Genomic DNA, 19,422 nt, shown 5'->3' with positions numbered 1-19,422 from the left:
TTAATAATTTGAGCTAACTAGCTAAACAAGATGTCAAAACAAATCCACAAATCTTCCGCTATTTCATTCATTCATTCATTGACGATGATAACGTGATGTGATTGGCCTGATGCCAACAAGTTCATGGCTTCCCTTGACACTGTCCTGACCAATCACAGGGGAGCAGTGTCGTGACAATAGCGTCACCTGATTGGTTAATCATTCTTTTTTTTTTCTATCAAGGGACGCCAACTCAGCCTGGCCTCCTCACAGACACAGGGTGCAGTACCATGTTTTCAACGCTCATTCACCATGTCACTTTTATAGGGGCGCTGTTTTACACATCATAAAACGCTCAGTAATGAATGAAGAGAGACGATGAGGAGATGACAGAAGGATTACGTAAACTATGAAAACAAAAGTGTTTATTAAATGACGATTATATTCTGAAAAAGTGAGGAAGCCTGGCTTCCCTTGGCCTCCGCAAGAAAACGCCACTGTTGACAACTTTGACTAAATTTGTTTACGACGCCGCCGTTGTTTATGCTCACTGGGAAACGTGAAGCTAACGTTATCATGCTATTATTGCGTCCTTGTATGGGAACTATAGTTATAACCTCAGGTGGCGAAACGATTTTAAGATAATGTTTCTCTTTTTCTGCATTCTGTTCTGCAATATATAAAAGCATTTATCTAACTTGGCGACATTACACATTGAATGAAGTATCAGTAAAACTTAACTTTGGTTGTAGTGACTATTTTGACTTTCCTTTATGTCGGAAGGGAGGGGAGGAGACGGGATGAGGAGGAGGGAGGGTCTAGCTAGCCTCCGTTTTGTTTGACAACAATTTGAATGTCAACAAGAAGTAACGTCTCCCGGGATCGCTTAGAGCACCTTTAAGCACAATTTAAACGTAGGGCTATTATTCCATGCATTATTATATTAAGTTGCTCAAGCAAGTGGCCAAATATTTAACTGTAAATTGACAAAAACAGCCGACTCTCATGCCTTTTCTTTTCCATTTAAATTTGAATAAAATAAATCTTGCATGTCACAAAGAACTTGTTTTTCCACCTCCATGAATGAGATGAGTGTTGTTCATTATGTCGCCTTGTTGAAGTAAATTGTTTACCTTGCTTTACCCCGGTCCTCTAAAAGTAAAAAGATGACTGAAAAATAATAGTAGGCCTATATAATTAAATGCATTTATGGTGAGATTACTACATTTTATTTAATTAAACGCATTCATGGTGAAATTACTACATTTTCAGGTCAATCTTTGTTCATTTTGACCACGAAACATGCGCTGTCACTTTAATTCAGCATTTACAGCACAGCAAAAATAGACTCGGTGCGGAAACGATCACTGCACTTCGGTATGCTGTATACATGCCGCACCTGGAACGGATCGACGGACTGCAACCACGTGCAGTGTGAAAGCTCTAACCTGTTAACATGGGTACGTATAAGGAGCACTGCTGTGTGCCACTTTGTTCTGCTTCAAGTCGCTAACAGCCATTTGAGCTTCAATTTCGCAGCACGAAATAGACAATTTGGGCGACGCGCAAGTAGACCGGAAACAGATATGCCGACTTCTGGAGTCAGCGGAAATTCGTTACTACGCTTGTGCACAGAGGCCATAGGCACCAGATTAGTTTGCTTTGCTTTACGGCTATTGAAGGCCTTAGACTTTCTATCTTGTAATAGAACAGCAATAGAGAAAGATACAGGCACACTGGGTTCCCGCTTGTTTTTTAAACGTTACTGTTATCATAGCGGGGACCCGACACATATCACTGAGAGCTGGTATCAGTTGTTTTTGGTTCACCTCGAGCAGATGGAGGAGGGTGTGGGCCCTGGCGTTGTGGCAGAGGCTGAAGAGCTCTCACAGGAGGAGGGGGAGGGCGAGCTGGGCCCGCAGGCTTTGGTGGTTGAGGTGCCTGTCTTTTTTTGGTTGGTATCTGGGGGCTTGCAGCAAAAGAGTGGGATAGTCTGGTTCCAGCATACACCAGTTCTTCCATTTTCTGTGAGAAGCACAGAAGTGGCGATGCTGGAGAGAGGGATAACGTGTCTGGTGAAAGGGGCTGTTGCTCTGGTGTTATCGGAGGCTGTGATATGCTGTCCTGGCTTTCCTGGCTGTTTTCCAGGAAGTCGTCCTTGGGTGCTGAATCTTGGAGCATTTCTAATATGTCTGTCTGTGGTGAGCTCTGTGGGCAGGGCTCAGCTGAGATTGTGTCCATGAGCAGAGGTTGTTGTGGTGGAGTGGTGTTATCATTGTCCTTGTGTGATATGTCAACCGCATGTCCATTTTGCTGCTGAAGTGAAGTCCCGTGGTCATTCATACTGTGTCCAGGTGTGTGTGTGCCGTTCAGATTGAGTGGATTGGCACAAACTGCAGAAGGATGATTTAGGGAGAAGTAGATATTGTCCTTTAACACTCTTGAACCAAGTTTGTTTGGGTGATGGCCATCCCGATGAAACAGTTGTCTCTGACTCCAGAAAAGATTGAAATTGTCAATGAAGTTCACTGCTTTTATATTGCAGGTTTTTTGCAGCCACGTATTAAGCCCAAGTAACCGTGAAAACCTGTTTGTTCCTCTTGCTGGGAGAGGTCCACTGATGAATGTTTGAACTTTCAGTCTTTTAAGTGTTTCAAAAAGTTCATGGAAATCCTTCTTAAGGAGTTCTGACTGCTCTTTATGAATATCATTCTTCCCCACATGTATGATGAGTCGATTTGCAGTCTTATGTTTCATCAGAATGTTCTGAAGTTCCCTGTTTATATCAGAAGTTGTTGCTTGTGGAAGGCAGCACGTAGTTGTATCCCTGCTGCTAATGTTTCTGATTATGGAGTCCCCCACTGTCAGAGTCCTGGGCTCGGCTGCGCTCTGAGCTGAGTGCCGCTGCCTGCTCGACCTTGAGTGCCAGTTAGCATCAGTGTTAGCTACTGGCCCATTCAGTCTGTGTTCGATCACATTCATCACGTTTGGGGATTCCTCATTTACATTCATTAGTACTTCAAATCTGTTCTCAAGATGTATAGGCGGTGGTAGTAGACCAGTGTTTGCAATCCTTGTCAGAGCTGTATCTGGGGTAGAGGATGCTACTGCGGCAATATGTGATGCTCGTGACAATCTGATGTCTCGAGTGCCTTTGGGTCTCGCTCCCTGTTTGTGCCATCGATTAGTAAGTCGATCGGCTTGTTTCTCTATCTGTCGAGGAGCACTAGTTTCATGGGACTCACCGGCTGTATGCTGAGGGTGTCCATGACAAAGCTCTGTTGTGTGCTTCGTCTGGTTTGGTGGTCCCGTAAGTAACTTTGTTTCAAGAACTGCAATCCTTTGTAAAAGTCTGTGGCAGTTAGTGCAGCAAGTAGATTCCAGAAGAGGCATTTTCTCTCTTATCCTTGAGGCAGTTGTGTTTTCCTTTCCCGGAATGTAAGCTGGTCGGGTAAAATAATTCTGCGTTTTTGTAGTCATCCACACTTTGTCGTATGAGCACTGTGCTGATTTGCTGAAGTTAAAATTAAGTGATAAAAGGAAATAAAATATAAAAATATAGGAGATAAAATGTAAAAGCGATAGAGCAAAGCGCGGAGCAGTAAGCAAGAGCGTCCGAACAGTAGCTGAGCAGTAGGAGGAGTTGTATTATACATCTACGTTTGAGCAGATATCCACAAACACAGTATTTAACAGTAAACACGGGTCTAAATATTATAATTTTCACCATATATCTAGCAACAGTTCAAATATAATGTGAAGTTTATGCAACAATAACATTTAACTAATATAATTAAGAATTTCTTACCTTACATCTTTCTTGTCTTCAAATCGTGTTCTTCTTCTTCTGAGGTAAATCCAATGGAAGCTCACGGCGCGTCTTTCAAACTCGACGAAAAGCAGAGACTGATGAAGTTTGGTGCTTTGTTTTTGAGGTAATGAGCGCGTTCGCGTTCCATGTGGAGATTTGCATGTGAATCTCTTTTGCGCGAGTGGGCGTGGTCAAATTAAAAATAATGAGCAAGCGTTTGAGAAGCTGGACATCTTGTTGGTTTTATACAAATTACTTAAACAGAGAATATTTGTTTTCAGTTTGAATCCGATCATTTAAAAGTACACACTTAAATGTTTATAAAGATATATGGCTCATAAATGTGTGACAAGTATTCACTGAGTTTTGTTTCAGTTTATAGACATGCTCAAGAAAAAAAAGTTCACTGCGACGGAGAGGCAGAAAGCACACCCTGTTTATTTTCTTTATTTTACAAAAGCACAATGTTTTGATTTGATTGTAAGTGGACACATACAAAAGCAGAAATATCACAGATTCTTTTTTTATATTTATTTTTTCTGTATGACCATAAATGATGGAGTAATTTAAGTTTATTGTGCTACAATGTGAAAAAAATCCAGCAAAATGCGCCCGCACGTTTGCTGACCTCAGAGGGTTAAGTTCCTGCCCTTTTTGTCATCTGCTTGCATAATCACCATATCTCCATCTGGTTCCGTGTTACTGTAAATAAAGCTATATTTCACTTACCACCAGTCTGACTCCTGTTCCATCTATGATACTGATATTATGGATTCGAACGGCACTAAAATCACTGTCTTACCCCTGTAAATGTTTAAAATACGAGCCCATGAGAAACAATTAGCGTCCGAATAGGACTTAACTGACAGTAGCCTATGCTTTCACTGGCCTTTAAAAGCACTCTTTAATTAAATGAATAGTATAATATATATAATAATATAATTAAAAATCTAACAACAATCAGTGTAATGACAATTTTATTCTTTGCATGAAAACACTTGAATTAGCCTAATTGAACACTGTCTGTCTGTATTAAAACTTCAGAATTATATTCGTATAGACCTGCAACAGTGATAAGGTAAAGCTAAGAGTGGTCCAGACCAACCTTCCGAACGTATGACTTACAGAAGGTATACTTAACTAAGAACGTTTCGGGAAACACATATTATCGATAAGGTACAGCTTAAGGTGTAATTTAGGAACGACGTAGCGTTAAGGAGGTTTCGGGAAACGCAGCCCATGTCTGCTAAACTTAACTCTGCTAATGCAACAATATGAACTTGCCAAGTTGCGTCAACAAATCATTTTTTACAGCGGTTTGTTGTTTAATAGGACTTAGTTCACCTATAAGCTACCTATAATCTAAATAGGTTAAAAAATATATTATATAAAAGCTAACTTATAAACCTGTATAACCATAAACAGAATCATAAACAGAATAACAAAGAATAACAAAGGGTCCAAGGTTTATATTGAAAGAGATTACACTACCTTCCAAACACCTCTGAATCATTTCACTGTTAAAGAGGGTTCAAATGCAACCTCAACAAGAGTCAAATGTAAGAAAAAGGGAGTTATTCCAGCTAACAGGGAACGTTCTCATAACTGTGGCTAACGTTCTGGCAAGGTTCTCTCAAAGTTATGAACAAAATTCTTCCTGTAACAGTGATAGTAATAGAATGTTTGTTCAATATTATCTGGTCTCCAATAATGTTCTCAAAAGGTTAGCACAAAAATGTCATTTATACATTGTTTGTAGGTTTTTTAAATGTCCTCATAATGTTGGGAGAAAGCGATCTTAGAACAAAATTTTTGGAACATCATTTTAACCTTTAGAATGACTAACTATAAGGTTAGATGTTTTTTTATTTTTTTTATTTTTAAACACATTCTTGGAACGTGGGAGAGTTTTGTACAGACTGTCCCATTGTTATTATTGTTTTTATTTTATTTTTTGTAACTTTTTTATTTTAAATTTATGTAAAGCTTATGCAAGTGTTAGAATTAAAGACTTTCAAAACAATGTTCATGAAATCATCATATATTGTCATAAGTATTTGATGAATGTTCTCATAATGTTGGCAGAAAATATTATTTGAACAACATTCTTCGAATGTCCAGTAAATATTAAGGATCGCTAACTTTGGTTTAAACAACTTAAACTTAAAAGTTGGATGTTACACAGCAAAATCCCCAGTGTTCATATGTATCCACAATAAATGTACACTGTAAAACTTTGACCTGTAAAACAATGGCAACACTGTAATTTAGTAATAAACTGTAATAAACTTATATAGAGCAGCATGCATGTATAAGGGATGATAGTGCAACGTTTAAGTGAGATATTACTGTTGCAGTGTGTGCAAGTAGCAGAAACAACCAACAAACAAAGTACATCTAACGTTAGAATTGTTTTATTAGAAGAGATGCAATGATATTACAAAAATAAATTATAAATATAAGCAAAAAAGACAATGACCGGACACTGAAGATAAAAGAAGACATTAAATCTCTGAAGATCTTAGCAGAGGAGGATTAAACAACTCCTCAAACAGCATTACCAGCTTCACTTCACTTATCATTTAATTATTATATAATTTAATTATTATATAATATAATATATTATTACTTATTATTTATAATTGCTTGTCTGTATAATTGCTTGTGTTTATAAAATTGTTTGTTATTTTCTGCTCTTGATAATGTTTAAAGCTGAGAGTCTCATACAAAATTTTGTTATGTGTGAGCATAAATGACAATAAAGACTCTTGAATCTTGAATCTACTTACAAGACTGACTTTATTTCTGTCAGACGTCTACAGAAGTTATTGAGAATTAATAGTAGTTTAACGCTAATGTGTTTAATTCGAAGTCACCATTGGTGTTTCCATTAGTTGGGCTCTTAACTCTTATTTTATGTTAATCTTTTTTTGGCTACTGTGACAGAGTGTTTGTCAAACACATTTTCGTACATCACACTGGAACCAGTAAGAAGCTGAACAGCCGGACGTGCAGGTATGAAATCCTCCAATATTTTCAAGCACAACAGCGCGATTATTGGGTTAACCTGCACCTTCAAGGTAAACTTGCATGCCTGCAGTGCGCGGATCATACAGTCTCACACTCCGCGTTACACAATTCAGCCGTTAACGGAGGGATCCTAAAATTTGTTATTAAAGCTCGGCTGCAAACTCTCCTGACCAAATATAACCTCTCTCTGTGGTTTCCAAAACACCATGAACCATTCTGTCTATTACACAGCGATAAAACAATGGAATCTACAGCGCACATAATGAACGGATGCCCTGCGTTTAAAGGCCTTTACATCGCACGCCACGATCGCATCGTAAACATAACAGCTCAAGAACTGTGCAAAGTGTCTAGACAAAATGCAATACACAAATAAGACTGTTCAAACTAGCTGGTTTTCAAATCTGAATGATAACAAACTCTCTAAGAAGTTTTCTCAGAGAATATCCAAATACTCCAGACATTGTATTTGTCAATGAACTCCCTAAAAACATTCTGATTCTGGAAGTGGGTTGTTGTTTTGATGCTTACATGGTCTAGTGATTTTAGTGCCGTTCGAATCCATAATATCAGTGTTTCTTCTCACCCATCCCACGTAAAAAATCCCTGGCCAAATTAGTACCTACTGTTTTTTAACAAACCGGTCGTGTGGGAATTTAATTGCTGTCTGAATCCACATCTCTGAGTTTACAAGAAGAGATTCAAAATTCACTGTGTAAATCCTTTTTGATCACTGTTGAGCACCGTACATGACGTACACTTTTATTACTGAAATGCTGGTAAGTATTTACAAGAACAATATTTCATCACAGCTCCACCTCAGTGAACAAAAATGGGAAAGAGAATAAAGCACATAAAAAATTGAAATGGTTATGGCAGCAATATATGATACAATTTAAAAATATGTAGGCTAGGCTATTATAGTTTGGATTATTTTTTATAATATCCCATGAGTCCTAATAAATGCAATTTCAACTATTTCTGAAGTGCTTCTTTTATAAAGAACAGAGCTTTCTCACATAATGCAGTGAAACAGCCCCTGCACAAGAGAATAATTGATTCTCGAGCCGTCGATATCCGCAGATTCAGCAGCATCGCCACGGACAGCACCGGGTAACGTCGCACGTAAGAAGGTATATCTTAAGCAGCTTCCTAAGGTATAGTTCGGGGAACACGCCTAGCAATGGTCTACCTTTAGTTAAGTTATACCTTAAGAGTCTTCGTAGAGACAGTCTAAGAGACAAGGTTATCGGGAAATGCAGCCATGAACTGTTAAGAAATTTCAACTTACAGGTGTTGCTGTAAAATTTAAAACTTGCATTAAATTGGGCCAACTAAACATTGAGGGGTGTTAATTTAACACTGGGGTATTTGCTGTAAACACTTGACTCTTTCAACATAAACCTTGGGCCTAGGGCTGCACGATTAATCGAAAAAAAATCACGATCTCGATTCAGACATAAATGCGATCTCATTTCTTAATGATGGCGATTCACTTCCGGGTATTTCCCTGCATTCAGATCATGCTGCTTTCACGCGTTATTATGATCACACTCACACACTAACAAAATAGGGTTGTAATGGCTGACCGACATCACGTCACGGCAGTTAAGGTCACGTAATTTAATCTATTGATTTGTGTATACTAGTGGTTGGGAACGGAACCTATGGCTCGCGAGCCACACCTGGCTCTTTGACAAAAATCATGTGGCTCGCAAGCTCTCTCACCCTTTATCAACAAATGATAAAATTTTTTAAAAATTAAGACACATCAACAGAGATCGGCTCCCTGCAGAAAAAGCAGCCAATTACAATTCCCTTGTTGTACAGCCTACCGAAGTAAATTAAAAGTGTATGATGATAATAATAATATTCAAGTTGTAAAAGTGCGTGAAAAGTGCGTGTTCAGTGCTGTTCGCGAATGTCTCGAGTCACCACAGCAATCAACTAACCGCTTACGTTTCTGTGGTAAATTGTAACGTACAGCTCCTGGCTGCACTAGGATTCAAGCAGCTGCAGCTTGTTTAAGGTAATGGCGAAAACCATTTTAGAACAGCAGCGAAAATGTAAAAGTAGGTTATATAAACTTTAATATATCCTTATTGAAACGGGTATTTTATGATAATCCGCGCAGATTTCAGTTGATGATTCTGTTTAAAGTTATTACAAACAAAATGTGAATGAATGAGAAAGAAAAGAGCAGGATGTGCATTATATTGAAATGAAATATTAAAAGCGCGATAAGTCGTGAAAGAGAACTGAATTCTACTGACAGGATGCTGTGTGCGCGCTCTGAGCGCAACACGGACAAGCAGTCTTTGTCTTCGGTTGCGCGCCTAAACGGCCAAATAAACACAGAAATATTTCAAAATGCCAAGTCGAGTATTCCCGTAAACACAGTAGATGTAAGTACTATGTACATTCTGTGCCAAATGGAGCAAAAAGCACAGGTTCTATTTAGTTATTTTTATTTATTATTGTATATGTTAATGTTCTCTTATGTTCAACAACATAAAGCTTTAAAATTGTTCACTTTAAGGGGTCTTAAATAAAGAAAAGAGACAATTTTTTGTTATTCCTGCACTTTATTATACTGAATGTCCTGGTTTTTGGGGGGGGGGGTTTGTACTTGAGTGCAATACATTTTGGTTGAAAAAATAAGAATCGTGCAAGAGAATCGTGATCTCAATTCCCATGGAGAAAAATCGTGATTCACATTTTAGCAAGAATCGTGCAGCCTTACTTGGACCCATTCATCGTTATTAAAAACTTCATGTACCGATTAATTAAGAAACAATTTAGTACACAGTAATCATCAGAATACCTCTTGTCCAGTCTCTGAAAATGTCCCGATTTTTAAAACATCTTGCGAATGCAGGTGGCTCTACATGCGCCATCTGCACGAGGCCGACGGGCACACGAAGTGCGTCACATGCCTGGGAATCTCCCATGCTGAAGCTGCACTCTCTGCCCAAGGCTGCTCTCTCGGCGAGAGTATGCCTGTCCTGTGACTGTGCACGCGGCTAGCTCTCTGCAAGATGGCGACGCTGCTTCTCCTGCTCTTCCTTCCCAGAGGAAAAAGAAGCGCCACAGCCAACGACAGCCGGAAAGAATGGAGGTGAGCAAGCCCATGCCGGCCACGTCCCCGCGTGCCTCGTTCTCCCCATCTCAGTCTCACTCGCCGGTCCTGTTCACTCAGGCAGACCTGCGCCCCTCCCTTTGAGCGGCAGGTCTCGTCTCCCTCGGCGGATCGGCTTATTTACATCCTGCGCTCGCGGCTAGCTCTCGTTTTCAAGCCTCGACGGAAGAAGAGTAGATATTCGCACGGCTAGCTCTCTTTACGACACAAGAGAGCTACCACTCCCTTCCGTTCTGTTCATCACGCAGAACCTTCTCCGTGATTCAGACACAACAGTGCGGTTTTCATGCCTGGAATCAAACCACGCCGAAACTGCTCTCTCTAATGATGGCTGATCTCACTGCGAGGCAATCCCTCCCTGTGGCTCAGTGGTGGATTCTAAGATTTTCGCGCCAGAGACCCGAGTTCGAATCTCGGCTACGCTGAATCTTTTCACCAAAGCGAACGAGCTCACGCCGGCTCCGCCCCCCCGTGACTCACTCTCTTTGGCAGCGTCCAAAGCAGGGGTTGGTCGGGCTCAACGTTTGACCCCGCCCCCCATTTAAACACAGCATGAGTGCAATTGGACAAAGCATGGCCATGAAGCTAGTCATGTTAAATAACCATTCCAACAGAGCTATAGCTGCAGTCAAGGGGCCTGCTGTAAACCGCGCACCGCTGCAGACTAACACTGTTCTCACAGCAGCTCAAACAGAGTGAGAAATAAATGTTCCCCCACAGCCCCCGCTCACAGGGGGCTGGGAACGTTCTCATATCAGTCATTAGGCCACTCATACGCACACTATCACTGCAGTCAGTGCGCCCGCTACGAAGCGTGCGCCACCACAGATAGTCACTGCTCCTACAACAGCTCTAATAGAGCAAGATATGAGTCTTCACGAATCAGTCCGAACCTGCCATGAGACACGCTCCACTGAAATTATAAAGGAGGGCTCGTGTCTCGCGCTAGCCGGACCACCCTCGAAAAAAACTATTAAACTTCTCGCAGCTACCTGTTTAGCTCAGGTGGCTGGAGAATTGTTTACTCTAGAAAACAGGCCCGCTGCACAGTGCGCGCCTCTACAAACAAACAAAGCACATAAAGAGTATGTTTCAAGCACACAACACACGGGTTCCCGGTCCCCCTTCACTAGGCGGCCCCTTCCCAGTTGTCACTCTGGAGCAGAATGGCGCACATATCCAGTCCATAGGTGCGGAATGGTGCAGCGGGGGGGCTACGGTGTTAGTTGGCTTCTATGTGAAGAGAGCACACGGTAAGCAACCGGCTCGACATGTAGGCTATAGAATCTAGTGAACGTTTTAGGTGTCACCCAGCCTGCAGCTCTACAAAGATCTGTAAGCGAGGCACCTTGCGCCAACGCCCAGGAGGCGGCTATACTCTGAGTGGAGTGAGCTTGCAATCCCGGGGGACAAGGTACACCTTGGGACTCATACGCCAAGATCAGTGGCGGCGTCCCCCTTCACTAGGCGGCCCCTTCCCAGTTGTCACTCTGGAGCAGAATGGCGCACATATCCAGTCCATAGGTGCGGAATGGTGCAGCGGGGGGGCTACGTGTTAGTTGGCTTCTATGTGAAGAGAGCACACGGTAAGCAACCGGCTCGACATGTAGGCTATAGAATCTAGTGAACGTTTTAGGTGTCACCCAGCCTGCAGCTCTACAAAGATCTGTAAGCGAGGCACCTTGCGCCAACGCCCAGGAGGCGGCTATACTCTGAGTGGAGTGAGCTTGCAATCCCGGGGGACAAGGTACACCTTGGGACTCATACGCCAAGATCAGTGGCGGCGTCCCCCTTCACTAGGCGGCCCCTTCCCAGTTGTCACTCTGGAGCAGAATGGCGCACATATCCAGTCCATAGGTGCGGAATGGTGCAGCGGGGGGGCTACGTGTTAGTTGGCTTCTATGTGAAGAGAGCACACGGTAAGCAACCGGCTCGACATGTAGGCTATAGAATCTAGTGAACGTTTTAGGTGTCACCCAGCCTGCAGCTCTACAAAGATCTGTAAGCGAGGCACCTTGCGCCAACGCCCAGGAGGCGGCTATACTCTGAGTGGAGTGAGCTTGCAATCCCGGGGGACAAGGTACACCTTGGGACTCATACGCCAAGATCAGTGGCGGCTACTGGTCTGTCAAAGAGGGGAAGCTCATTTTTGGCCTACATCATAAAATTGTCCATTTATTTAAAAGTAAATTCTGCCCTACGTTCCTTTTCAAGAAAATGGTCTGTGACCCTGTCGTACCAACTAGGCGTCTTTTCCAGTGACTTGACCAGTGTCCTCTCAATGGCCAGCAGAGCTAGGCTGCTTAAACGGCCTTGGCCCATTGTGTTACGGGTGTAGGACTTGAGCCGCTTTAAACAGGAGAAGCTCCTTTCTACACCTGCAGATGTTGCTCCAATTGTTGCCAGTAATGAGAACAGTTTGTAAAGCTGAGGCATTGCACTGTCCAACTCCATGTCTTTAAGGAACACCAAATAATCACACAGCTTTCCCCTGTTACCCTGCAAGTCCTGATCTGAATACAGGACTTGAAGTTCTGACCTCAGTCTCCCTGAATCAAAGTGATGGCCATAACTTTTCAGGACACTTTGGAAGGCCTCCTCTGGAAATACCTGTCTCATGTCATCAAATTTCCCTGGATTGACTAATTCTAAGAAGAGCATACTTTCCAAATTTGAAAAACGTCGAGGAATCTGCTCCAAGATGTTATCAAGGATGGCCATGTACAGATTTCTGTATCGCTCTTGGGGATCCTGCAATTGGGTCAGACGGCGCTTTCTCATGGGCTCATCTCGTGGGTCTGATGTGAGATCTGCTGTTTTGGCATAAACAGCTTGAAAAGCCCCCTCTGACCTCTTCTCTTTGACAAATGCAAGAAGAGATTCAGTTCTTTTATTGCAGTAAAGAACATCCATCGCCCTCTGCTGGACAATATCAAAGACCACATCAGTCTCAGAGAAGATTTGTTCATATGTGTACAACATGAACACAAACTCAAAATCCTCCAGTTTCCTCACAAAGCCTTTGGCACAATCCAGTGTATCATCATCCATTGTCGTGTCTGCAATGATGTTCTCAAATGTCTGCAGGAGGCCATCATAATTGTTTGCCACAGTGATCACTATCCGTGATGTGAAATTCCATCGAGTAGGAGCGTTTCTGGGCAACCTTGAACAGCCTGCAGACTCCAGAAAAGATGTCCTCTTTGTGGATTTTGAAAAAAATGTGGCAAACCCAGAGAGTGATGCAAAAAAAATTCTGCTCTCAGGCAAGCATTTAGCCCCCTGTGACAGCACCAGATTCAGTCTGTGTGCATAGCAATGCACAAACATTGCACTGGGGGCTATTGCTTTCACTTTGGCCTGCAGGCCATTGAGATCTGAAGCCATGACAGCAGCTCCATCATAGGTCTGTGCCACAAGCTTATCCTTAAAATTGTAGCCCTGCATGTTCTCATTTAATACATCAAAAACGGACTGGGCATCTCGGCCCCCAGAAACATAAAAAAATCCAATAAAGCGCTCCTGAATTTTACCTGCACTATCTACATAGCGAACAATGACAGAGAGTTGGGAACGGCAGGATATATCAGTTGTTTCATCCACCTGCCATCCAAAAAAGGGAGCATCCTGAATTTCATCTCTGATCTGATCAGAAACGGTGGCTGCAAGAGCAGAGATCAAGTCATTTTGAATAGTATGAGACATACCAGAAAACACAGTTGAGGACTCGAATTGTGTGGACAGGACAGAGTCATATTTAGCTAATGTTTCTGTGAACTCCCTGTAATTCCCCTTGTTGGATGATTCACTACTCTCATTATGTCCCCTAAATGACAGCTCCTGCCGGCCAAGCAAGGATGTCACATCAATAAGGCGGTTTAGGAAGGCCCTGTTTTGTTTGACTGTTTCATTATATTTAGCCACTTGAATGCGAGCACCTTCATTTATTGCATGCTCAACCCTGATCCTGCCCATGCAACTTAATCTTGCACATGCATTCACATGTGCATTGCTCTTTTCATGTCTTTTATATGCCCTGTCAAAGTTATTCAGATCTCCAAACCCCACCTTTGACCAAACAACACATCTGTGAGATGGTTTCATCAAGAGGCATGGCCAGCAGTACATTTTATTTGTCACAGCACTTCCAGCCAGCCAGCTAATTTTGTCATACCAGGAGAGCTGAAAAGACCTGTTATTTTTCCCTATCTTTTGCACTAAATCAATCTTAGGTGTTGATCTGCCCTGCTGTTTAATTTTTAAGTTTTTCCTCGTAAGGAACACTTTCAAATGGCTTCGCCAAAATCAGGTCGACAATATTAGCACTGTCTGCCATCGTGTGCAGTTTCACCCACGACGCTAGCCTAGCCTATTATATGAATGAATGAACGATCTAAAAAAAAATATTAAACTCTGTAAAACTGAAACAAGGAGTGTGGTGTATAATTGTGTGAAATGTATGATGAAAATCAAGCAATTTCGCCAAGCAAATATCAAGAAATAGGTTGCAGCAGTTTTTATTTCGACTGTACTTGAGAAATCCGTGATGGGACTGAGCGCGAATAGCTTCAGTGATTCCTTATAGTACAAAATCGCTGTCAGTAAAAAGGAGATGCAGCCGTTTAACAGACCGTCAAATTATCACGCAGAAGCCCGGCGTCCAGGCCAGCCCACTCCTCATTCACCCCCAGAGAAGCTGAGCTTCCATGGGCGGGACATAATCGCAGCATTTATCCAATGACCGTTTCGAAGCGCTGAAAAAAACTGTTCAAAGCAGCCCCATTGAAGTCAATGGAAGCTGGGCTTCAACGGGGAAATGCACTGTGACGCTACGGGAATGTATGAGAAGGAGATCGAGTCAGCCGACCTGCTGTATGTAACTGATTCTGAACAAACTCGTCTTTGAGATGAACGTTTTCTAACGCATTTTTAGTCAATAAAATGTTAATACAATAGTACATATTTGACCATTCATTTTTCGACATTATAGGGGAAGCCGAGCTTCCCTTGCAGTCTTAAAGAAATCGCCACTGGCCAAGATGATGGAATCCACTATCCAATGGGCCAACCTCTGCTTTGAGACAGCCTTTCCTTTCTGCTGGCCTCCATAACAGATGAAGAGCTGATCTGAGGTCCTGAGGCTTTGCGTTCTGTCAACATATGTCCGTAGGGAACGGACTGGACAGAGAAAGGCCAGGGCTGGGTCTGCCTCCTCTGGGGACAGCGCTTGCAGGTTCATCACCTGGTCCCGAAAGGGAGTGGTAGGAACCTAATCTCCTCGCACCCCTCAGGAACCTGACGATCAGGTCATGCTTTCCAACGGATCTCCCATCTACTATATTGTGATGTGTGGCAATAGAGGCAACATATACAGTGAGGAAAATAAGTATTTAAACACCCTGCTATTTTGCAAGTTCTCCCACTTGGGAAATCATGGAGGGGTCTGAAATTGTCATCGTAGGTGCATGTCCACTGTGAGAGACATAATCTAAAAAAAAAAATCCAGAAATCACAATATATGATTTTTTAACTATTTATTTGTACGATACAGCTGCAAATAAGTATTTGAACACCTGTCTATCAGCTAGAATTCTGACCCTCAAAGACCTGTTAGTCTGCCTTTAAAATGTCCACCTCCACTCCATTTATTATCCTAAATTAGATGCACCTGTTTGAGGTTGTTAGCTGCATAAAGACACCTGTCCACCCCATACAATCAGTAAGAATCAGTGATGCGGTGTCGTGGAAATTACTTTTACAACTTTAAATAATAATTGGAAGACAGCTGGAAATTTCAAAAGTTATAAAGATCTTTATTTCTTGCAAGAAAGGCTGTTCACACATCAGTCAGAGTCTGATATGAGAAGGCCCTGACTTCTCCTTTTTGCCCAGCTTATATTGTCAGGTTGAGTGAGGGAGCGAGGGCTCAATTGCGAGAAAAAGGTCTTTTATTCAATATATCACAAAATAAAACAAAACACAAACAAAAACTACCCCAAGGGGGAAAACAAGACAGATTTAGACTTGGACTTGAACTTGAAATTGACTTGACTTGACTGAAGCACACAGCAGGGAAACACACAGTGTACGACGACGAACCAGCACAGAACTGCAAACAAAGCAGGTAACGAGGGAGGACAGGTGGGGAAAATGAATCAATAATCAGGTAACAAGGTGGGCGGGGTTAGACAATCGACAGGAGAGCACATGGCACAAGGAAACACATGACAAGCCATGTGCTCACAACAAACAGGACTAGTGGTGCGTTCAAGTCCTCCTGGGAGGTTCGTACGTACGAGGTGGGAAGTCGCGCTTATAACGACATGTGCGTTCAAGTCACTTTCATCGGAGCAAGATGGCGGAGTACTTTCTCTTAATTAATTACACAAAAATACAGTAAGGTTATTAAACTCTTGTTCTAGAAAATGAAGAACAAAGAAATGTGCATCAGGTGTACTTTGTATTTTTATGTTTTTAAATAATTTATGAAGCCACTGCAACTCATCGTTACATGTTGCATTGTTATATTATAATACTATCATATTCTGTGTTGGCGATTAGCTAACTGCTCTGTAAATAGAAAAGCCTGACAATATCACAGCTAAATACCTTTACATATTGTGTATTCCGCCATGTTAATCACTGACACGCCCCCAACTCGTACAGATCGGGGCTTAAAGAAAATCCCGAACTCCCCACTGGTATTTACGACATTGTGGTGGCGTTCAAGTGCGTTCAACTCGTAAATACGATCTATACGAGATGACTTGAACGCACCATAGAACACAAAACGAGACATGAACACGCAGCTAGTGAAATCTCATAAGCCACGTGTTCACACAAAACATGACAACATGAAAGCACACAGCCAGTGAAAAACAAGCTGTGTGCTACACAGCACAAGACAAGAAAAAACACACGCAGACAGAAGAGCGCGCGGCTCGAGCGAACTCGAAACCGCGCGCGCCCACGTGACAAGACAGAGCGCACGAGAACGAGCGAAAGCTCATTCCGTGCGCTCACAAAAGAAAACAAACACGCGGAGCATTGATGTCCGAATCCCGACACAGAACCGAAACCTAACTAGACAGACGTGTCGGGATCCAAACACCATGCCCCGCACATATAACAAGGCACGTAGACAAGTGAGTGCACGGCCCGAGCGCGCTCAGAACCGCGCACTCACACAGAGACGAGACAAAACAGGGAGTGTCAGAGCTCTGTCACAAAACCAAGAAATTGACTAGACCGAAGTGACAGAACCCTGACATATATACCCTTAACACATCCTGGTCTGTCTCAAAAGATCGCCTTGGTTACCTTAAAAGGAAACTTCTTTGTTCGAGATCTCTGGTCTAACATAAATTCTATCTAGACAGAACAATATCACGTCTGCAAAAGTTTCCTGTTATTAGCTGCTGCTCGATTTCACACATTTTGCCTATCTTTAGTTCGATCAAAGCTGCACACATACTTTTCACACTTGAAGTACACAATAGGTCATTTGAAGTACACATTGTCTCTTTGTTACTTAGTCTTCTAACCCAGAACATTTTGTTCCTGCAAGCTTATATGATTATATTTCTTTAAATGCTTATGAGTAAAAATAAATGTTGAACATTAACACAAGTTGCACACATCTGAAAGTAAAAAACACATCTAAATGTAAAATTTCCATTACAATCCACCCCATGTTCATTCAAAGAACATACACACAATTTGACATTTACTTCTCCATACTCATAGTAATTTACAACAGGTAAATTTTCCCCATGGTCATTTAATTTCTTAGTCAAACTCATGTTCGCTCTCGTTCTCGTATACCTCATCTTCAGACACTGTAACCTCAACTTCATCTTCTTCCCAACATTCTAATTCTAGCAATCTAATTCTATTTTCAGAAAAAACTAATCATACCATAGTACAGTACATTGCCTTTTAACTTTGAATCAAGTTTCATTATCCTTTGCTAAATTTCGAATCACATTGATCTATTAGGCCTTTAACAGGCTGATACTGCTGATTAACCATTTTTCTTAACCTTATTTTGCTAGCTTTTAATTCAAGTAGGCGATTGTTTTACTTAGTCAGATCTATTTAAGGATCTGTGTAATAAAATCTAACCAAAAAATAATATAATCTTTTCATTTTTATCTTTTAACACAAATATCAATAATTGTATTATCTTGTTTCAAACAGTCATTAATTTTAAAATTAACTCTCACCCAGCTGTTGTCATGAAAATAGCTTTAGCTGCTGATGTGCCATTTCAATCATTAATCACCTATCCTAAAATCCTATTTTTCCCGAATTAACTGATGGACATAACATGTCCTGCCTCTGTTTGTTGGCAATGCGGAATAGTTCATAATGGATCCATTGATCCAGATAATTAAATCTGTAACTTCATTCTGAATTAAAAAAGCTTTTTAGAATTTTGCTTTGAGCAAATATTCTATTTCACTGAAATGTCTTAACTGTTTAGATTCATTTTAGTTTTTTTTAAATTGAACATTTCAACTGTGTTAAATTCAAATTCAAAAGTGTTACATTGTTCTTGGTCTAGGTTTTAACTTTGTGCCCCCTACATAATTTGTTTTAATTAATGCTCTGGGCTTCATTAAATCATTAAAATCTTTAAGTTGGAGATTTGGTTATGCTATAAAGCCGTTCAACTAATAATAATTCAGAAATTAAATATGTTTCCCAAAAATCAATCTCCTTTTGAAAGTTTTTCTTTTTCTTTTGCTATTTCAACAAATGGAAACACCTAAAAATATTTAATATTTAATCACTATAGAAACCTACCCAATTATCTATTCGGACCTAGTCCAGCAAAGAAACTTAGCCTCCCTTATTAGAGAACAATTATTACCACTATTCATTTTTTTTTTATTTTTTTTTTTTAGCATCTATGATATCTGAATTAAGCCCTATTCGCACGGGATTAGTATTATCTGGGGACCTCGTGTGATTTAGAAATGACCCCCCCACGTCTGAATTTCGTGTGGCGCATTCGCACGGGATAACCGAAGCCTGTGATTTTACTCGAATTTACTGACTTATCTCCCGGATATGATGTCAATAGGCTATTGCTTGGAAATGACTTGTCGTTATTATAGGTCTAGCTGTATGATATCATAAACAGAAGAATGTTCCTCACCGCATGCTCAGTAGCGTAACTTTAAAAAGTGGGTGGGACGGGGGACGGGGGACGGGGGACGGGGGGATTTATGAATGCGTGAATAAATACATAAATCCGCTAAATAAAATGTATATTAAAATGGTCTAGTGGTAGAACTTTTGCCAAGCGTGTCAGAGGTTCTGGGTTCTAATCCACACTCGTATAGGTTTTTTTTTTTTTTTCTCATCAAAACCGATTATGTTTATCAGTGGTTGTATATCAGGCAAGCATACGTTTGTATGCATTTTGTTTTGTAATTTCACCAGAACGAATAGAGAG

General features: G+C 41.3%; 1 protein-coding gene across 1 annotated transcript; it reads right to left on the bottom strand.

The window, feature by feature from the left end:
* Positions 1-10,985: 10,985 nt before the first annotated feature.
* Positions 10,986-14,689, bottom strand: LOC307151294 (zinc finger MYM-type protein 1-like; the record flags this gene model as incomplete). Its single annotated transcript, XM_079859246.1, has 3 exons — positions 10,986-11,018; positions 12,189-14,027; positions 14,591-14,689. 3 exons carry the CDS (start codon positions 14,687-14,689, stop codon positions 10,986-10,988), a joined length of 1,971 nt encoding a protein of 656 aa, XP_079715372.1.
* Positions 14,690-19,422: the final 4,733 nt, after the last annotated feature.

This window comes from Squalius cephalus, assembly GCF_949319135.1.
Source record: "Squalius cephalus genome assembly, chromosome: 23".
Lineage (NCBI taxonomy): Eukaryota > Metazoa > Chordata > Actinopteri > Cypriniformes > Leuciscidae > Squalius > Squalius cephalus.
Note: the sequence above shows the minus strand (reverse complement) of the source record. Positions and strands in the feature narration are given on the sequence as shown.